Below are 21,933 nucleotides of genomic sequence, written 5' to 3' on the forward strand. Positions count from 1 at the left end.
GAGGCCCTGGTGGGACACCGTCGCGTCCCACCTAAATGGTTGAAAAGCCATAGAGTGTGTGGGCGTACCATTATAAAAAGGGTTTAGAAGTGCCCTGTGTTTGGAGGTTGTGCCGAAACAAAAAGGTTGTAAATCCCGTGACTGGCAAACAGGTTGAAGCCAGTTCAAAACTTTCTTAACTGAGAGGTTGTTTCGTTCTTTTCGGAGAATCCTAGAAACTGATTAGGAGGTGCACACCTGCGCCTCATCCTCGTTGATTAACCCCGGTATTTATAGGACCCAGGGGACGACTGGTGGTTGCCAGGTCGTCGCAACTCATGCCGCGTTCCTCCACTCCCGTACTCTTGATCGTCAAACCTGGTGTACCGACCTCCGCCTGTCCTCCGACCAACCCCGTAAGCCTGACGTCTTTGATACTCCTGCCTTCTCTGATCGATCTTCCATGTACCGACCCCTGCCTGGCCGCGGACCTGCTCTCTACGCCCGACGTCCTGATTGACCGACTGCCGAAGGACCAAGCCTGTCCCATGATGTACTGTTGGCTCCATGATGTTGTCTCCTTCTTCCGTGTCACACGCACCGCCTGCGTGCCATGAATACGTCCCGACCACGACCCGCTCAGCCCATCATATTCTTTTGGACTCTGATTTTTCGGACCATGAGGAGGATCTTGATTTATATGACCGGCTGCCTGACTACGATTCAGATTTTGACTATGATATTCCTCTCCCTATTTTTAAGCCCAGTCAGTTTGTTTCACCTCCCCGTGTTTCCAGCTCCCGAGTGTCTTCGCCCGGTTGGTCCAAGACCTCCAATCCGTTTGTGGGAACCCACTTGGCCATCTACCCGGGTCCTCCGCGTTGCGCTCAGAGGAGACGCCCAGACTGGGCACTCCCTTGTGCCACCCGCTGCATGGCAACAAAGACATCGTCCTTGTCCACCCACTCCTCACCGGCAACGGTCAAACCAGCAGACCCATAGCTGGTGGCGAAGCTTCCAGCCCAGAGGGAGGAGGGGTCGCCAAATCACCAGGTGTTCTACTGCGAAATGCGGGTGGAGATAGAGTGGCAGAGCACCAAACTGGCGGTCCTCACGGCCCAGGTTCGGCGGGGATTAGAGAATCAGCCGATCTACGCCCACGTCGCAGTAGCAACAGACTCACTGGTGACTCACACCCATGCTGCAGTGACAACTGACCCCTTCCTGACTCATGCCCATGCTGCGGTGGCAATGGACTCCTGGACAAGTCACGCTCACACCGCAGTAGCAACGGACCCGCTACCGAGCAAAGTTCATGTCGCTGTGCCAACGGATCCACCGCCGCGTCATTCCCACATTGCGGTTGCTACAGACTCACTGCAAGCTCACGCTGCGGTTGCCACTGATCCGCTACCGAGCCAAGCTCACATTGCAGTGGGAACAGATCCGCCACCTCGCCACGCCCACGTCGCGGTTTTAACGGATTCACTGCAAGCTCACGCTGCATTGGGCACTGATTCGCTACCGAGCCGAGCTAACGTGACAGTGGAGACAGATCCGCCGCCATGCCATGCTCACGTCGCGGTTTCCACGGACGAGCTGCTGACCGATTCTCACGGCACGGCATTCATCGACTCCTTCCCGAACCGAGGCCACATCGCGGCTGGCAGCAGATTCACTGCTGCGTCGCACCTACGTCACGGCGGCGACGGGCTTCCGGGCGACCGCTGAGGGAGAGGGATGGAACTGGCGATCTAGTATAGGCCTGCCAGAGCGCCTTCAACGTGCGTGTTCCCAAGGAACAAGACCCAGAAGCGACTTGCAGAGGGCTTAAGTTCAGAGTTTGGAGTGAATTCTGATGAAGGCGAGGTGAACTATTTTCCTCCAGTGAAGAGGAGGAGGACTTTGTCATTCCCGTCGCTCTGTGCCGTGCCCAGGAATGATCGATTCACGCCCTGTAGTTTCTGCCAGTTCTCCTCCGGGACCCCTGACAATGAGCAGTCGGTCTCCATCTGAAGAAGCCGACTCTCATTCAGGAACAAACGCCCAGTTCAGGATTGCCAAACCAAACACCGGAAGTGCAACAACGCAGCATTCTGCCGCCTGTGGGCTTTCAGGAGCCAATCTCCAAATCTCACGTTCCTGTCCAGGAGGTGGCGATGGTTCCGCAGCCGCCTCATGTTCCTGTCCAGCAGACAGGGCAGCGTCACAGTCCACTTCATTACAGTGCCGGCGGCGACCGGTCCGCAGCCACCCTCACCCCTGTCTCAGTGGCGACAGGCCTGCGGCTGCCCCGTTCTCTAGGGTTAAGGTCACGCCACAGCATCTCAATTGCATTATCCGTTCATTATGAATCCGGACTTTGACTTGTTGTTAATGTTGTTGTTGACTTGTTAGCCACTCCGAAGCCTTTGTTTTTTTTTTTTAGCCATTCAGCGGTACACTTACTGATGTGTTTCAGATGGTTGTCTTGCTGCATGATGGAAAAGTGCTTGAGTTTGAGGGCATAAACTGATGGCTAGACTTTCTCCCTCAGGATTTTCTGGTACACAGCAGAATGCACTTTTCCATTATTCACAGCAAGTTGTCCTTATCCTGAGGGAGCAAAGCAGCCCCAGACCACCACACTGCCACCACCATGCTTCACTGCTGGCATGATGTTGTTTTTATCAAGTGCTGTGCCATTTTTACATTAGATGTAACAAGTTCAATTTTTGACTCGTCAGTCCACAGAATTTTTCTCCAAAAGTCTTGAGGATCATTAAGATGTTTTTTTTGGCAAATGTGAGATGAGCCTTTGTCTTCTTTGCTGACAGCAGGGTTTTTTTTTTGCCTGGAACTTTCCCATGGATGCCATGTTTGGCTTGTGCCTTTCTTATGAAGAGTCATGAACATGTCCTTAACTGATGCCAGCAAGGCCTACAAGTTCTTCAATGTTGTTCAAGGTTCTTTTGTGACCTCCTGGATGACTCTTGGAATAATTTTAGTTAGTTGTCCACTCATGGGAAGGTTTGACATTGTTCCCATTTTTCTCCATTGTGGATAAAGGCTCAGACAGTGGTTCACTGGTGTCCTAAAGCCTTGGAAATGCCTTTGTACCCTTTTCCAGACTGATGTATTTCAATCAGTTTTTTTGGTAATTTCTTCTTGAATTTCTTTGGATCCTAGCATGATTCATTGGTTGTTGAGCTCTTTTGCTTACTTAACATTCTCTGAGAGATTCTATTTAAGTAATTTCAGTCAGCACGTATGGTGGTAATCATGTTTGGGTTTGGCTTGTAAAATTGAACATACCTCTCCCAAATATGTGGTTATTCACAGTGATGCTGAAATTTAACAGGGGTGGTGGGGGGTGGGCGATACAATTACTTTTTCACATAGAGACTGCAGTGTTTGGATTTTTTGTGTGTGCCTTAATAAACTAAAGTGTCATTTGAAAACTGCAGCTTGTATTTCCTTGGGTTGTCTCTGAGTGATATTAAACATTGGTTTGATGATTTGAAACCTTTGTGTGTGATATGCCCAAAAAAGAAACAAACAGAAACCAGGAGATGCCAAATTATTTTTTATTGCACTGAGTTGCTATGTTGGCCAATGGCAAGCTGCTTCTTCCTTTATGATCGGTCTATGTAGTTTGTGGTTCAAAGAAAATCAAACGAACAAAGGTAGAACACTTATAATCTTTTTCTTCCAATTTATACATTTTTATGCTGCCTTTGTTTTATATAACAGCTCGGGCTCATTCACAATGCTGCATCTTGGATTCTTACCAGAACAAAGAGGTCAGAGCGTATAACCCCAATTCAAAAGTCCTTACACTGGTTTCCAGTTAGCTTTAGAATAGATTTTAAAGTTCTCCTACTGGTCTATAAATCACTAAATGGTTTAGGTCCTGAATAGATGAAAGAAATGCTTACAGAATACAAATCCAGTAGGGCTCTGACATCGACTGTGTTCATAAGTAAGGCTTGCATGGAGATTTTTTAGGCATTCCAATTCAAATAATTCCAATTAAACATATCTGATCAATTTCTTACATGTGATGTGATATATTCCCAATGGGCCTATACATATGCATCACATTTAACCGGAACAGATGTCTGACAGTGTCATTAATGTCAATTAATTTATCAAGATGCAGGTCTGTTGTCTATTCAGAACAGTTGTTGGGATTGTTTTCATATGTTTATTAACAACAACAAAAAATGCTTGATTGAAAACAATTTACAGTGCAGTACAAAGTACAGTAGTTAAAAACAACATCTCAGTTACACATGAACGCTGTCTGAAGCCGCCATATTTACACAGTACATAAATCATGTCACCGTCCATTTACGTTGAGACGGAGCATGTGCAGATAAAGCACTTTCCGGCTTTATTCCAAATAATGGTTTTCAGTACATGGCGAAAATCTACTTCTGGTCAGTTTGGCAACAACAAAAGACAAATCCATACCTGTGAAACAAAATAAACTTTCATTTGGATTTGGCCTTTTTATTCTAACTGAGGTGATTATATGGAACATGTTCATTCGGTATGGGCTTCTAAATTAGTAATCAGGATTCAAGACTGCATGTAAAGCCCACTTTAGTTTGAGTCTATGGCATCAGTGGAACTGTCCTGCCCCTCCAGTGCATGGTTATCAGCTGACAAACCACTTTTGATAGAAGGTCAGCTTTGGTGAAGGTATGCATTGTGCAGTGTTGTATGATGTTCTAGTTACAGTTTATATGATCACGATAGCGCAACTATTCTTAACTCGGACACAGGTTCTGACCAGAACAGAGAGGTCAGAGCATATAACACCAATTAGTCTTTACACTGGCTCCCAATCAGCTTGAGAATAGATTTAAAAGTTAATGCTCCTGGTCAAAAATCACAATACAGTTTAGGTCCTGAATACATGAAAGAAATGCTAATGATTGATTGATTCTGACCGGACTTTCAACAATCATATCAAATCAATGACAAAAACTCCCTTCTACCACCTGAAAAACACATCTAGAGTGAAGTCTTGTATGTGTCAAGCAGACCAGGAAAAGCTCATCCATGGTTTTATCTCAAGTAGACTTGACTACTGTAATGGTCTTCTGACTGGACTCCCCAAAAAAAGAGTATTAAACAGCTGCAGCTCATTCAGAATGCTGCAGCTCGCGTTCTGACCAAAACAAAGCGGTCAGCGGATATAACTCCAATCCTAAAGTCCTTGCACTGGCTTCCAGTCAGCTTTAGAATAGACTACTACTGCTACTGGTTTATAAATCACTAAATGATTTAGGTCTTGAATTACATGAAAGAAATGCTTACGGAATACAAACCCATTAGAGCTCTGAGATCGACTGAATTAGATCAAATGGTGTAGCACGGAGTCCAAAGCAAACATGCTGCAAAGAAATGGAATAAGTTGCCAACAGAGGTGAGATCAGCCCCAAGTCTAAACATTTTTAAATCCAGGTTGAAAACTTCTTTTTTCTCATGCTTTTTAGAATATATCAATTTTTGATCATATTACTTGCACTGTATGCGAGTTTGATTGTCTTTTTTTTTAATATTTTGTTTGTCATTTTTATTGTTTTTATCCCGTTTTAAATGTTTTATCTCTTTGTTTTCAAATGCCTTTAATTATGTAAAGCACATTGGGTTACCTCGTTTATGAAATGCACTAAACAAATAAATGTGCTTTGCTTTGCTTTAATGGCCAGTAGGGCTGTGAGATCGACAGAGTCAAGTCAAATAGTGGAGGGCGCTGTCCAAAGCAAACATGGTGAAGCAGCATTTAGCAATTAAGCTGCACACAAATGGAATACGTTGCCAACAGAAGTGACGTCAGGCCCATGTATGAATGTTTTTAATTCCAGGTTGAAAACGTTTAATGGTATTTCTTGCACTGTACACTGTTTTTAATTGTATATTTAGTTTTCATTTTTATATATACAATATATATATTGTTGTCATTTTTATTGTTTTTTTATTATTTTAAATGTTTAAATACCTTGTATTCAAATGCTTTTAATCATGTAAAGCACACTGAGTTACCTTGTGTATGAAATGCGATAAATAAATTGCTTTACTTTGCTTTGCTGTATGGTTAAATGTCTCCAATGCTGAAAAAAACATTCTTGAAATCATGTTTAATGATTTAAAATTTGCATCCATAATAGTATTAGTAAGAGACAAGAGATAAAAGTCATTCAAACACTACCATTTCTTTAACATTTATGAAATAAAAATATATACCAATGATAACTTGTTTTCATGAAGAACATTCACTCATTCATTCATTCATTCATTCATCATCTGTTCCATTTAGCCTGACTGAGGTCACGGGTTATGAAGAACAACTCTTTTCAATAATAAAACAAAATCAACAGTGAACTTAAAGGCTAAACTTTAACGAATGGTGTTAAAACCTTATAGTATTGCACTGTGAATGAGGCACAAAGCGATTTTGTAATTACTATGGAAACTAGAAATACATTCACTCATTTAAGAACACACATCCTTTGGAACAGTGGTCCACAATTGTTGTCACTTTGTGTCCCGAACAGTTTGCCTCAAAGTTGCTACTCACTTTTGTAAGCTAGGAACAAACAGTACACATCATTTTTACTTTTGAAATAGCTTCTGAAAACATCTGTAAATTATATTACAGTTTTAAAGATCATCTGACAAATAGCTCCAACTCCGCACAAAGGGACAAAACTCCATGGAACTCCAAACCAGCTGCCAGGAACAACGTCATGCCTCATCCTCCTTTCTCAAGATAAAGAGAAGAAACTCAACCAGGTATCTTCTCTGAGTTTAATTGAATTATCATCAGTGCTTTATACATTGCAGGAGAACAACTTTCACTTGTTAAGTGTATCACTGACATGCTGGATGAAGTGTGTTATGTTTTATGCCGCAGAATTGGGTTAGTGATACATAAATGCGCGATGTCATGCAAGAGAAATGTCTGTTTGCCCATTTGTATCACATCGGACTTTTAATAGAGCACTGTGTTCCATTACGAGCCTAGTCAAACTTTTTCATCTGGTGACTACGGTACTGGCTGAGTTAATCACTATTGTTTAAATGTAGAAAATCGAACCTAACTCACTTCTAAAGACTATAATGATATTACTCATGATGTTTCCAAGTAAAAAGTACTCACCCTGCTTTACATGTGCTCTACAATTCCACTATTTTATCCTGTTGGATTTCTATATGAAGTTTCTAAGGCGTCAAACGTTTTTGCATCGATCGCCAACATTTCGCTGTAACTCTGACATTGCATCCTGCTCTGTCCAAAATCTTAATTCCGTGTACATATCCTTGTGTGAAATAGTTGAGACCTCTCTGTAGAACTCTCTTGGACAAGTCTGACGCATTTGGCAAAACACATACCACAATATTATCTGGAATACACGATAGAGAATTTACTTCAAACCTGTTCAGTCGCCATTTTGGAAGCTTGTGGGACATGGCAACTGTAAGATAAGGGGCTGGAGCTGAAGATCACCAATCAAAAACGTCCATTAGTCCTCCTACCAGAAATTCCAACGAGGAGGAGGATATTGACAGAGGAGTGATACATGACTGGGTAGGAGTGTTTAGGGGGTCATGGAGATGTCTAGTGACGGTCACGTCATGTTATAAACAAATTGTTCACAAAAGTCTATGTGGCTAAATTATGCCCATCACCACAAATATCAACTTTATGCTTTATATGTATATTAAACTGTATTACATTATGATCAAATTTAATCAACATTGTTACTACCATTTTCAACTATGCAGATGCAAAGACAATTGTGATTGGTCAAACAATTTTCGGTACAGTAAGAGTACAGCCTGAATTGGTTGCCAGCCAATCGCAAGGCACATGGAGACAGACAACAGTTGCACTCACAATCACATCTAGGGGCAATCTAGAGTCTCCACTTAACTTCCGCAGAACTGTGAGGCCAAAGCTCGACAGCTACTGTGGCGCCTTGATGATAACAGTTTATAAACAATTGGTACATCAACACCACCGGTAGGTATGGATAAATTTTGACAAGTTCTAGCTTTTTTATGTGTATTTGCAGTAACTTTCTAACTTTCATTAAAAATGTCTACATTGATCCAAAATGCACACTAGCTTACTGTGTTATTACATGACCACTATAATGAAGGACAAGAGTATATGACTGCTGTGGTATGACAGGCCAATTATCTGTTGGTAGACTGACCGTCTGACTGACAGTGGTGCAGCCTTGAGAGAGGTGCAGAAATCCAGTGAAAATGTGCAATCTTTCAGGAATAGAGCTGGGAGTGTCACTCCAGTAGCAGTTCTGCATAGTCAATCTCTGATTCCATAATTTTCACACACATTTCAGCCAGTGCTGGGCGACCTTATTCTCCTTTGCTGGATGTGATCACTTTTCATTATTCAGTCTAACAATTACCCTCAAATGCACAGGCACGTATGCACGCGTATACCCCACTTATTTTAGTATTGGCTCTGCTCTTTGCTCACCATGAGACTGTTCTTCCTTTTTTTTCCCTGTGAGTCTATCAGAAACTCTATCAAATCGCTATAAGTAAGGTGGCACGGTGCCGTCGCTATAGAGTGTTGGCCTCAGTTCTGCTGCCCTCATACATGTCCTGTACTATTCTAACATACTTCTCCGCCACACCAGACTTGCGCACGCAGTACCACAGTTCCTCTCTTGGTACTCTATCATAGGCTTTCTCTATGTCTACAAAAACACAATGTAGCTCCTTCTGACCTTCTCTGTACTTTTCCACGAAAATCCTCAAGGCATATAATGCATCCGTGGTACTCTTTCTAGGCGTGAAACCAAACTGTTGCTCGCAGATACTTACTTCTGTCCTGATTCTAGCCTCCACTACTCTTTCCCATAACTTCATTTTGTGGCACATCATCTTTATTCCTCTGTAGTTTCTGCAGTTCTAAATATCGCCCTTGTTCTTAAAAATGGAGACGAGCACACTTTTCCTCCATTCTTCTGGCATCTTCTCTCCCGGTCGTATTCTATTGAATAAGTTGGTCAAAAACTCCACAGACACCTCTCCAAATTGCTTCCATACCTCCACTGGTATGTCATCAGGACCAACTGTTGTTCCATTTTTCATTCCGTTCAGTGCCTTTCTAACTTCTCCCTGACTAATCATTCCCACTTCCCGGTCTTTCACACTTGCCTCTTCTACTTTACCTTCTCTCCCATTTTCTTCATCCATTAGCTTGTTAAAGTACTCTTTCCATCTATTTAGCACACTACTGGCACCAATCAACATATTTCCATTGCTATCCTTTATCACCTTCACTTGCTGCACATCCATCCCATCTCTATCCATCTGTCTGGCCAACCTGTAGAGATCTTTTTCTCCTTCTTTCGTATCTAACCTGGTGTACATGTTGTCATATGCGTCTTGTTTAGCCTTTGCCACCTCTACCTTTGCCCCATGGCGCATCTCAATGTATTCCTTCCTCTCCTCAGTCCTCTCTGTGTCCCACTTCTTCTTCACTAATCTCTTTCCTTGGATGACTTCCTGTATTTTGGGGTTCCACCACCAAGTCTCCTTCTCCTCTTTCCTACCAGAAGACACCTGAAATACTCTCCTGCCTGCCTCTCTGAAAACCTTGGGAGTAGTATTCCAGTCTTTTGGCAGCTCTTCCTGTCCGTCTAGAGCAGGGGTGCCCAGACTTTATTACCTCAAGATCTACTTTTCAAGCAGCTAGCCTCTTGCGAGCTACCGATGTTGGGGTTGCTTTGGAATGATGATGCTCCCAATACGTTTTAAGGTTAATGTTATGTTATATTGCCTCCTATATTTAAAATACAGAATTAGCTTTTTGTGCACTGTATTATCTGTGCTTTCATCCTGGATCAGGCTGTGCCAAGGTGGAATTTTAAAATTACACACCATCTCATCCTGCACTTTCTACTTTGGCTTCAGACCAGACCTTTCTCACAGAAGAGAGAAAATCTCGTCCAATTTAAGCACATTTTCTTGGATAATTCACATACTGCGACAGTCATTGCATCTTACAACAACAGCATTTCTTTTTTCTACGTTGCCCAGACTATGTTGCTAACTAAAGCAGCGGTGGTGGACGCTTTCATTATAAAACAGATTGATGGGGTGCGTAAGTACTGTAGTGTTTGTAATTATGAGTGTACGTCTTTAAGTGCGAGGGTGGGGCGTGTGTGAGGTAAAGTAGGAAACAGAGTGTGGCGGAGCAGCGGTCATTGTTAGAGGAAAATTCCGTGTGCAGCCTAAAGAAGCCAGCGGCTTCCTCTTTTCATTTTTTACAGTACGTACTGTATGTGAATTGTGCCATTAGATGTGACAACCAGTCATTCTTCACTCATTGAATCACATTGTAAAAAGTCACAAAGTGAATAGCTGTATGTTATACTTTCGCCTCTCCTCAGTCCTCTCCATGTCCCACTTCTTTTTTTCTAATCTCTTTCCTTGAATGACTTCCTGTATTTTGGGGTTCCACCACCAAGTTTCCTTCTCCTCTTTCCTACCAGAAGACATCCCAAGTAGTCTCCTGCCTGACTCTCTAAATAACTTGGCACTCGTATTCCTATCTTCTGGGAGCTTTTCCTGTCCATCTAGAGTCCGTCTCACCTCTTTCCGAAAGGCTGCACAGCATTCTTCCTTCCTCAACTTCCACCACCTGATTTTCTGCTCCACCTTTGTCTTCTTAATCTTCCTACCCGCTACCAGAGTCATCCTACACACCATCATCCTATGCTGTCGAGCTACACTCTCCCCAACCATTTCTTTACAGTTGGTAATCTCCTTCAGATTGCATCGTCTGCAGAAAATATAATCCACCTGCGTGCTTCTACCTCCGCTATGGTAGGTCACTCTATGTTTCTGTCTCTTCTGGAAAGAAATGTTCACCACTGCCAATTCCATCCTTCTTGCCAAGTCCACCACCACCTGCCCCTCAAAGTTTGCTGAATGCAAAATGCAAAAAATGGTGAAGAGTCTGCATATCGAAATAATGTGGCGCGGCTGGAGCTTTGGTGTGGCTAACAGAACGTGGAGCTGAACATGGTGAAGATGGTTGAGGTGGTCATGGACTTATGAAAATGTTTTTTGCCACAGCTGCACCTCATGCTGTCAACCATCTAGACCTTCAAGTTCCTGCAAAATACTGTCTCTCAGGACTTGAAGTGGGAGACCGACATCCATTGCATCCTAAAAAAAAAAAGCCCAGCAGAGGATGTACTTCCTGCGGCTTTTAAGGAACCACAGACTGCCACAGGAGCTGTTGAGGAAGTTCTAGAAAGGAATTCTGAAATTGGTTCTGTGTTCATCCATCACAGTCCAGTTTGGTCCTGCCACAAAAAAGACAAACTCACACAGCAGTGGACAGTCAAGCTATTGAAAAATTATCAGTACCCATATATTCACTCTTGAGGACTTATACGCTGCTAGGACTAAAACAAGCGCATAAGAAATCCTCTGGGACCCTTCACATCCTGGTCCCCACAGATTCCAGCTCCTTCCCTCACATAGGCGCTATTGAACAATGCAAACTAAAACCAGGAGGCATTCCAACAACTTTTTCCCTCTTTCCATTAACTTCTAAACAACTGACTTAGAATTTCATTGTAACAAGTAAATGTAATGAAGTGATGAAAAAAGTATCCATCCAGTCATGATGAATGGATCTAGGAAGTTACTAAACTTTTCAAACCACCTGGGTATCAAAATAGAGGATGTCATTAGTTAGAAACATGAATAAAATGAGCCCTAGTTTGTAAGAATCAGACAAGGACTAAGAACTTTATACATTTTTTTAGGTTGCAAATCAGACAAATTCTACTTGTCCAGAAATCACTGTAAAGCAAGACATACTGTACTGTTAATTTCTTGAATGTAATGCGCAATTTTTTCCAAAATATTTTCAAAAAGTCAATAGAGCTTATTATATTTAGGTATGGATGAAAAATAAAAAATACAATCACATTATATAGTTGTATACAGGTACAAAGTGGTAAAAAAGGTATACATATAAATTTTGATATGATATTCGATTTCTTATGTTACAGATTTTTATATTATGGTAAAATGTGCCACCAACCTGAACTCTGACCTGCTGGGGAGGTGGGGGGGAAGCGTTGCATTTTACGATCGTTAGCGTAGCATATTTGTTGTGACTGCACCAAACATCAGAAACGACTGCCCCTGAGTTTGTTTTAACTTAAACGAAGACAAAAAATGTCAACTACAAGGGCTAGTTGTGCAGCCACTTTTAAAAGAAAGTTTCACCATTCCGGCCAATGACGTGGCCAAACCGGAAGCAACGTGAGCTGAAACTACGTAGTACGATCGTACGATCATTTAAAGAAGGGATAGCGCACACAATTTAAATGCTTGCTTTTTTAAAAAGTGCCCATTACGCTCATTTCTACGTAGTTTGAGCTTTCATTTTAATCTCAACCTGACTCTATGAAGAGCTGCTACAGAATGGGGGCAAGAGGCTGCACTATTAGCACGGTGGACCTTCCCCTCAAAGCGCTGACAATAATGAGAAATAAAGGGAACCAAGTCTCTCAGAATTTAAAAAAAAAATGTTCCCCACAAACGCTATGGATGGCACAGAGGATGACATGCTGTGGGACCAAGGTGGTCACTTTTCATGAATGCAGGAGACCAAGTCATCAACAATGAGTTTGACAGTGATGCACCAAAGGTCGCTTCGATGGATATTTTCCAGATTGGAAATGAGTCAAATGCTTCTATCGAAGTCCTGGCCAAGGATGTATAATGTAGTGGATAAACTGCAATATGCACAAACGTTTTATGCACAAATATTTAATGCAGGACATTTTTCAGTTAAACAGTGCTAAATAGTTTATTTATTTAAGACTGTAACATGTGTTATCAACAGTATTTACAAAATGTCATACCATTGTTGAGCATTTATTTGAGTTGGTTGAGGGATTGTGTTCTGACAATTGCAGGGACCAGGAGAAGTGTGTCCTTTGGCGGCCTGTCTCGAGATATATATTACCACTGCATCAGTACATGTACAAAGATTATTATTAATGATTGTTGTACAGACGTTTTTTTTTAAACAATACAAGTACAAACAATAAAAGTACAAACCTAGCAAAATAGAAATAGAGATAATTCCTAATATTGTGAGCATATGGATAGCAGCAAATTGTTGGTGCGCATTGTTTGTTGGTAGAAATGTTTTACTGATATTTTTGATCAACTTTGGGGGTGTGCATTATACTTCAGTATGCATTATTCTTGAGAAATTTGGTTATTACTGAAACCTTGAGTATTTGGTCAGAAAATGCCCAGATGTTTCCTATTAGTTGAGATGAAAAATGTGATATTTAAACAGGCTACGCCCCCATTTTTAGTGGTAACGTCCACTTGAGCCATCTCATTTTATTGGCTAAACTGAGAGCAAGTGCATTCTCAGATATATTTCAAACTTCACAGGAAACAGGAAAAATATATCACATCAATTGTGTCCAAATACTATGAACATGTGATTTTGCGTGGCAAAATCAAGGAACTGTTTCAGCTTTGTGAAAAACTTGGAAATTTAACCTGAATTGAAAACGTCAAAAACAAGGTGCTAAAGGGACAGTGTAATTTGAAAATAATTCAATAAAAAACATTATTTATAGAGCAGTTTTAATCCAAAAGAATAAGGATGAAATTTTGAGAAATCATGACAAAACCTTCACAAAATTAAAATGCTGGAAATTCAGGACAGCAAAATGAAAAGAAAATGGTGGACATTTTTTTTGGATTTACTAACATACCTAATGGATGGATGAACCCAGCCATCCATCTGCCTCACAATTCTGTAATTCTGGATATGAATACTAGGAGCTCCAGCTTCCATCTGCCATCCAAAACCATGTGTTTTCAACATTCATAAAACTGAATAGATGGCATACATCTACTGTCTACATATTTAATTTATTTTTGTTTTTTTTTAAGTATGTTTGGGATTAGAGTAATCCAAAAGTAATAATTGTAAAAGTAATAAAAAGTAATTATTTTACATTAATTTAATGGTACTGTGAATTAAGTTAGCGACTATATATTTTTTAGTTTTTTTTCTAACTTTTTTTTTTTTTAAACTAGTAACTTAAACGGAATCCACAGAATATATGTGCGTGAATGAGAAAAGTAGAGGGGGAAGAGTGAGGCTACAGGGAGAAGAGATAGCGAGGGTGGATGACTTCAAATACTTGGGGTCAACAATACAGAGCAATGGAGAGTGTGGTCAGGAAGTGAAGAAACGGGTCCAAGCAGGTTGGAACAGCTGGCGGAAGGTGTCTGGTGTGTTATGTGACAGAAGAGTCTCTGCTAGGATGAAGGGCAAAGTTTACAAAACAGTGGTGAGGCCGGCCATGATTTACGGATTAGAGACAGTGGCACTGAAGAAACAACAGGAATCTGAACTGGAGGTGGCAGAAATGAAGATGTTGAGGTTCTCGCTCGGAGTGACCAGGTTGGATAGGATTAGAAATGAGCTCATTAGAGGGACAGCCAAAGCTGGATGTTTTGGAGACAAGATTCGAGAGAGCAGACTTCGATGGTTTGGACATGTTCAGAGGCGAGAGAGTGAGTACATTGGTACAAGGATGCTGAGGATGGAGCTCCCAGGCAAAAGAGCGAGAGGAAGACCAAAGAGAAGGTTTATGGATGTGGTGAGGGAAGACATGAGGGCAGTTGGGGTTAGAGAGGAAGATGCAGGAGATAGGCTAAGATGGCAAAAGATGACACGCTGTGGCGACCCCTAACGGGACAAGCCGAAAGGAAAAGAAGAAGAAGAAGAAGAAGAAGAAGAAGAACTTAAACGGAATCCATTTTTAAAAGTAACCCGCCCAACCCGCATACACCGCAGCAGATATCTGCCATTTTCCCAATGCATCAACACCACTATGGGTTCTTTCACAACTAATGACTGAACTCTCCTTCATGAGGTCATGATGGGGGACTTAGGAGGAAAAAAAAAGCAGCAAAAACACATACTATTGTTTGAGTATGTAGAGAGTTTTTAGATTTCGTTTACCCTCTGATCCAATGTACAAATGTATTTCTTTCCATCCATTAACTGAGCCGCTTGTCCTCACAAGGGTCACGGGAGTGCTGGAGCCAATCCCAGCTGTCAACGGGCTGGAGGCGGGGTACACCCTGAACTGGTTGCCAGCCAATCCCAGGGCACATAGAGACAGACAATGGTCACAATCACACTTAAGGGAAATCTAGAGTCTGCAATGAATGCATGTTTCTGGGATGAGGGAGGAAACTGCAGTGCCCTGAAAAAACCCAAGCAGGTGTGGCAAGAACATGCAAACTCCACACAGGCGGGCCGGGATTTCAACCACGATCCTCAGAACTGGGAGGCAGACGTTCTAACCAGTTGCGTGACCGTGCCGCCACAAAATTTGCTTATTGTTCGTAAATATGTCTGACAAACAAGATTATTGTAAACACGTAATATTCATTGTATACATACCATTCCATAAATAATCAATGCATATTTTGAAAAAAATCTAATGCAAACGACAAGAAATCGAAACAAGTATTGACCAGCCTTGAAATATTCATACTGCTTTTAATCTGGCCACTTGGGGGCAGTAGATTCTAGGTTGTAAACACAAGGCTGACATTAAAATTTGATTAGACTGCGCAAAACATTTGACTATTTATAGGTGATGAAAGTTGATCTGAAAACAAAGTGAATTGTGAGAATTTACTCTCGAGTACTTTCAGAGGTATTTTGATTCCATGAGCATCAGCTTGTAGGGTAAACGTTACACTCTTTTTGAGTCAAAAGTTCAGAGATGGATTTGCATAAAAATTGACTCACCAAACATGTGTAACTTACCAAAGTACAGGTATGGCATTGCCAGATTTATCTTAAAAATCATATGAGATAGAAGTGATTTGCACATGCAAGTGCATACATGAGCGATCATTTTAACCAAATGTTTATGGTAATTGTTTCAGAAGATAATGACTTTATTAACATAACTGAACAGGACTATTGTCATGCATCATGAGCCTCACTACACCCGTATCGCAGTCTGTGTGAGTGATTACTAGGTGTGCAATTTCTAGGGAGTGCTATACATGTAAAGACTACTGATTACAGTATTTTCCAAATGCTCATTGATAAAACAAACAAACAAACATATAATTAAAATTTAAAGCATAAAGTAGAGAATCTATGACGGTACGGTGAGGCGACTGGGTAGAGCATCAGCCTCACAGTTTTGAGGACCGGGTTCAAATCCCAGCTCCTTCTGTGTGGAGTCTGCATGTTCTCCCCGTGCCTGTGTGGCTTTTCTCAGGGCACAAATATGTGCCCTGTAATTAGCAACCAGTTCAGGGTGTACCCTGCCTCTTGCCCGAAGATAGCTGGGATAGGCTGCAGCACTCCCGTCACCCTTGTGCGGATGAGCGGCTCAGATAACCTTTAATGGATTCTTATGGGCTGGCAACAGTGTACTCTCTGTGGGTGTGTGTTGACATGACAGTGGTACTGTCACTGGGTAGCATTCAAAACATCAATGGTATAGTGTTCAGATCCAACTTGGCCATTTTTGTGTTAAGAAGTGCCTATTTTGCTGTTTTCTTCATGTTGCTTTCCTTCTTTGCACCTTGAATTTGTTTTCAGTCTTTAGGGGTTAACACATTGTGCCACTTCTGTCTCCTCATTTTCCCCTGATTTCCTCAGTCAGTGTTATAACTGACCAATATATGCTGCATACTGTACGTCAACATATATATATTCGACCCAGTGTTGTAATTACCAAATAAAGTAAATGTCTAAATCACTCACTATTGTTCTTAATTCATTGATTTCCATCATTAGAGCACTTCACATTTACTCAGAAATTCTGTCTATGTTAAGTTGTTGTTTAATCCTATAATTGAATGGCTAAAGGTGCTACGCATTAATTTGAAACAATGTCATGTAATAATATTTTTGACAGGAACTACTTGATGATGTACACTAATGGGATTTTCTGAGCTGATCAGAATCGTGTAATTCTCCAAGTCTATGCTATAATGCACACAAAGATTGTAGTTGTGGTTTTAAGCGCCTTAAACACATACGCTCACGCGAGTACACACACACATGCACATACAAACAGAACAATGTATATGCTTTTCATGTATCAGCTGGAAAGTATTGGCCTCACAGTTCTGAGGTCCCGCATTCAATCCCGGACCCGCCTGTGTGGAGTTTGCATGTTCTCCCCGTGCCTGTGTGGCTTTTCTCCGGGAACGCCGGTTTCCTTCCACATCCCAAAAACATGCAACATTAATTGGACACTCTAAATTGCCCCTAGGTGTGATTGTGCGTGCAACTGTTGTCTGTCTACATGTGCCTTGTGATTGGCTGGCAACCAGTTCAGAGTGTACCCTGCCCCCTGCCCATTGACAGGTGGGATAGGCTCCAGCACTCCCTGCAACCCTTGTGAGATTAAGCAGCTAAGAAAATCGATACATGTTTGAGAAAATAGACCTAGCCGTTGTAACAACCTTGGAAATATTAATATTTTTCTACACAAGAGTTTCAGTTTCCATACTTTTCCAGAACTGGAAATTACTGAAATTGAATTCCATACTTTCCATACGTACATATGAACCTGCAACAAAACCTGGAACCTACCATTGGCAGTATTTAGGGCACAGTATGGGCTGGCTCACTTGTATGAGACAGGGCAAGGCCTAAAAATAGGCCAATACCAGAAAGCGAAAAAAGCCAGTTTGTAAAGTGTCCCACAATTCTTGATCCTTGGGCTATCTTGAAAAAAACATGTTGCATATTAAGAGTTTTAAGCTAAATTGGAACTTGTTAATTTTAAAAATGCACAATAACTCTCTTTTTTCAACTGAATTAATGTTTAAGTTATGTTCTGTCTGTAAAGCCTTTCCAATTGACCCCTCCGTAGAAATTGCGTCATCCGCGTTGCTGACCAATCAGAGGCCAGAGATCTGCATAAACCACGCCCCTTGTTGGCGTCCACCGTTACCTCAGACAAAGTCGCATGGTCCAGTATAGCTTTTGTTAACGTTTTATCTCGTATTTGGGTTCCTTAACAATAGATATGGTTAAGAGGTGTAGTCACGGACTTTGTAATAGTGACGACAGGTATCCTGATAGGCTAGTTGGTGGAGTTCAATTCATACCCTTTCCAAAACCGAAGACTGAGTACGAAAAATGTCTTCAATGGATCAAACTTTGTGGAAGACGGCATGATCAACTGAATCCATCTCAAATCAACCGGAACAGAAGACAGAGTACGAAAAATGTCTTCGATGGATCAAACTTTGTATAAGATTGTATGAGCAACTGAATCCATCAACCGGAACAGATATGTTTGCACGAAGGTAAGCCCTATATTTGATTTTCAATACATGTCTCATATAAATTGAATTAGCAGTTCTTCGCTTGCATAACATAGCTACCTGTGAATGATTGACACACTTGATCTGTGTTGAGCGATACTTTGTGAGGACCTGACTGCACAAACGTGTTTCTTTGTTGGCGGCTAGCGAGCTAAGCTAAACCGGACTAGCGAGTCCTAAAAGCCTTCGACGTGCACCGAGACACCAAGACTGAAGGAAGGATGTTTGAGGACACTAAAGTAGTGATTGTCATACTCGGTCGGGACTTACCTAGGTTCGGCACTAATTCAAGAATAATTACTGAGGGGAGTGCGTGACGTTACACAAAGAAAACGAGAGAAACAACTCGTAAATCAAGCCTCGCCTTCTTCTTTTCCTTCATACGGCGGTTCACAAACGGCTCACAAGTGTGATAGGTAACACGAAAATAGGAAACTGTCAATGACGAATTCGTCTTCGGGTTATAATATATTATATTATGTGGCTTCTCGGTCTTCCTCTGACTCCGGAAAGATCTTGCGCTAATATAGATGGTTTCTCTGTCGATATGCATGGAAATACAATTGAAATACCCCTCGCTGAAATACTTGAAGCCCTGCTGTCTGCTCTTCAATGATATTTCACTATTCGGTAAGAACGCGAGTGAAAAATCAGCTGGTAAATCGGACAATTTCGCTCTCGTCTTTTCTTCCTGCGACGCCATTTTTGCTAATTGTTTGTCTGAGGTTAGCAAGCGTGGGGTGACGTAACTTCAGGAGGCGTGGTTAAGTGCCCTGTACGGAGGGGTCAATTGCTGTGCACCAAAAGTACTTTGACCGGCTGTGATATTTTCATACTCTCATGAAAACCCTCTCCCCACTTCTTGTCTCAAGGCTTGCATGTGACTTTCATATTGGATTAGAGGAGATGATCTGGAAGTGACCTCTATTAGTACAAGCATCAAGGATGACATCAAGGATGACTTCAGTTTCAAAGAAATAAGATATCAGTATATCACTGAATGTGTATCGCGTGTTACCATGAGCATTTCACTGGTGACCGAGTTGGCTAAATCGGAGATGGATGAGTTGGCGTCGTGGCCTGAGCCCTGGCGGCGTCCACTCTCATCTGGGGTGTGACCTCTGGGACTACAGCCTGGTTTGTTACCCGGAGTCCTGGATGCAAGAGATATAAAAACACACATTGGGCACATGCACTTAACATGCAACATTAATGGAACAAGGGCTCTGCATCTTGGCTAGCGTTCAGCCAATAATTTCAATAATTTAAGAAGCTGAAGTAACCTATTCCCTTTCAACTCAACTTTTGCCTCCTCTTATAGAGAAAAGCACACAAAATGTATTTTCAGTCTATTGTAACTTGGAAAGGAACAATCTACAATTTACTGACACGCATGATGCCCATTCAAATGGTTAATGTTGCTGTTTTATATTGTAATTATCGCTACCACCTCTATTTAGCATCTCTGAGAGTAAATACCTCCTTTTTTATTGCGCAACACAGCACGTTCTTAGTTATAGCATCAGAAGCCAGTCAGTTTGTAGGGTAGCTTGATAACGCGTGAATAGTTAGCTTGTGGGCCAGTGAACACAATCTACAGTTAACTTTCCTTTTATTTTCTCTGTTGTGTGACTCCAAATGGAGCAAAGCTTTGGAGTTTTGTATGGGACTGAGCCAACAAGACTCCGCAACAGTGTACCCATCTGCTGGCATGAGCCTACCAGAGCCAAATGAAACAGCCGTTCAACTCTGTTGGTTCACTGTGCAATCCACACACGTGCTCAATAACTAGGAACAGTAGAGTACGTACTGTATAAACAAATAACCATTCACGCCTATTGACATTTTCAAGTCCATCCATCCATCCATCCATCCATCCATCCATCCATCCATCCATCCATCCATCCATCCATCCATCCATCCATCCATCCATCCATCCATCCATCATCCATCCATCCATCCATCCATCCATCCATCCATCCATCATCCATCCATCCATCCATTTTCTTAGCCACCTATCCTCACAAGGGTCGCGGGCGAGCTGGAGCCCATCCCAGCTATCAACGGGCAGGAGGCAGGGTACACCCTATACTGGTTGCCAGCCAATCACAGGGCACGTAGAGCCAGACAAAAGTCGCACTCACAATCACACCGAGGGGCAATTTAGAGTGTCCAATTAATGTTTTTGGAATGTTATTGGATACTTGAGTACGCAGAGAAAACCCACAGATAAACAAACAAAGGCCAGAGTTGAAATTCAAACCCAAAACCACTGATTGTGAAGCACCATTGTTCCCCCTCAACCGACAGAACATGATATACTTTTAGTTTGCACATCCACATTAACACAAACTAACAAGTTCTTAACTTCTAAGGTAGCAAGCAGTGAGTGTGGCAAGCTGACTGATTTATTAGTAGAGACAGATGTTGGAACAGAGCCGTGCCATTGCAAGATGTGGGCGGCCATGCCTGTGAGACAGAGTGAGAGGGACAAAGTGACTTGACCAAAAAGGGACATAGAGTGAGCTGCAGGACCTGAACATGCACAAAATATACTTGTCTGACATTGTTTTTGCTGGGATCGACAATAAGTTGTGCTGTTCCTCTATTTTAAGGTATGGTAATAAACACTGATGGCCAGTCCTTCTACAAATTTCATTACGTTCAGCGAAGGACAACTGCCTGATAAAGCTTGAAGATATCTGGTCTGAATGCTCTATGAACAATACAGGAGAGACCCAGGAGAGCTTTATCGTAAGCCTGACAACATGACTTTTCTCACCTGACAACACGACTTCTCTCACCTTGAGCCTGCTTGTCGATTACAGCAACCAAGGAGGAATGTTAAGGAGAGTGTGTACTTCATGACCGCCTCTGGTCACGGTGGTACCAAAGTGATTGCACTGGTAAGCTTGTCGACAGCTTGTACTACTCAATTCAAATATTTGGTAATTGTAAAGTATTGGGTCTTTATTTATTACTTTGATAGAATAGAGGCCCACCGAACGAAACCAAATACTTTGTGCAAGTGCATCTCAATAAATATATCCGTCCATCCATTTTCTTAGCCGCTTATCCTCACAAGGGTCACAGGAGTGCTGGAGCCTATCTGAGCCATTTTTTGGTGTAGTAAATGTATATATTGGTTACACTTTGTGATCTATTGAAATCAAGTTTTCTACTGTATGCTAATTCATGGCTAGGCAACAGTCTATGTTTAAAGAGATTTATCACTTTCGTGCTTTAATCGGTCTGATAAAAACATGCAATGTTACGGTTTGAATACTATATTTATGACTTTAACAATGATGAATACATTACATTAATATAATGTACATTGACCACCACCCCCTCCTTTTTTGAAAGGGAAAAGAAAGACAATATGAAATTTTAATACACAACAGCAATACAGAGAAAAGACAGCGCAGCATTGGAGTTGAAAGTTATGCTCATAGAATTCTAAAAGGAAACAACATTAATTTCATAGGAAGAATGCCAAATACACAAAGACATTACTGGAGACAGTCTTAATAGAGAGAA

At 41.8% G+C, this 21,933-nt stretch overlaps 1 protein-coding gene across 1 annotated transcript in view; it reads right to left on the reverse strand.

Moving 5' to 3' along the window:
* The window catches only part of syt7b (synaptotagmin VIIb), a 177,419-nt gene that overhangs the window by 6,583 nt on the left and 148,903 nt on the right, over positions 1-21,933 (reverse strand). Inside the window, exon 6 of the mRNA XM_061815453.1 lies at positions 19,412-19,547. Coding sequence (XP_061671437.1) covers positions 19,412-19,547 — 136 coding nt within the window. The remainder of the gene's footprint in view (positions 1-19,411; positions 19,548-21,933) is intronic.

The sequence above is a fragment of the Syngnathoides biaculeatus genome, chromosome 3 (assembly GCF_019802595.1).
Source record: "Syngnathoides biaculeatus isolate LvHL_M chromosome 3, ASM1980259v1, whole genome shotgun sequence".
Classification (NCBI taxonomy): domain Eukaryota; kingdom Metazoa; phylum Chordata; class Actinopteri; order Syngnathiformes; family Syngnathidae; genus Syngnathoides; species Syngnathoides biaculeatus.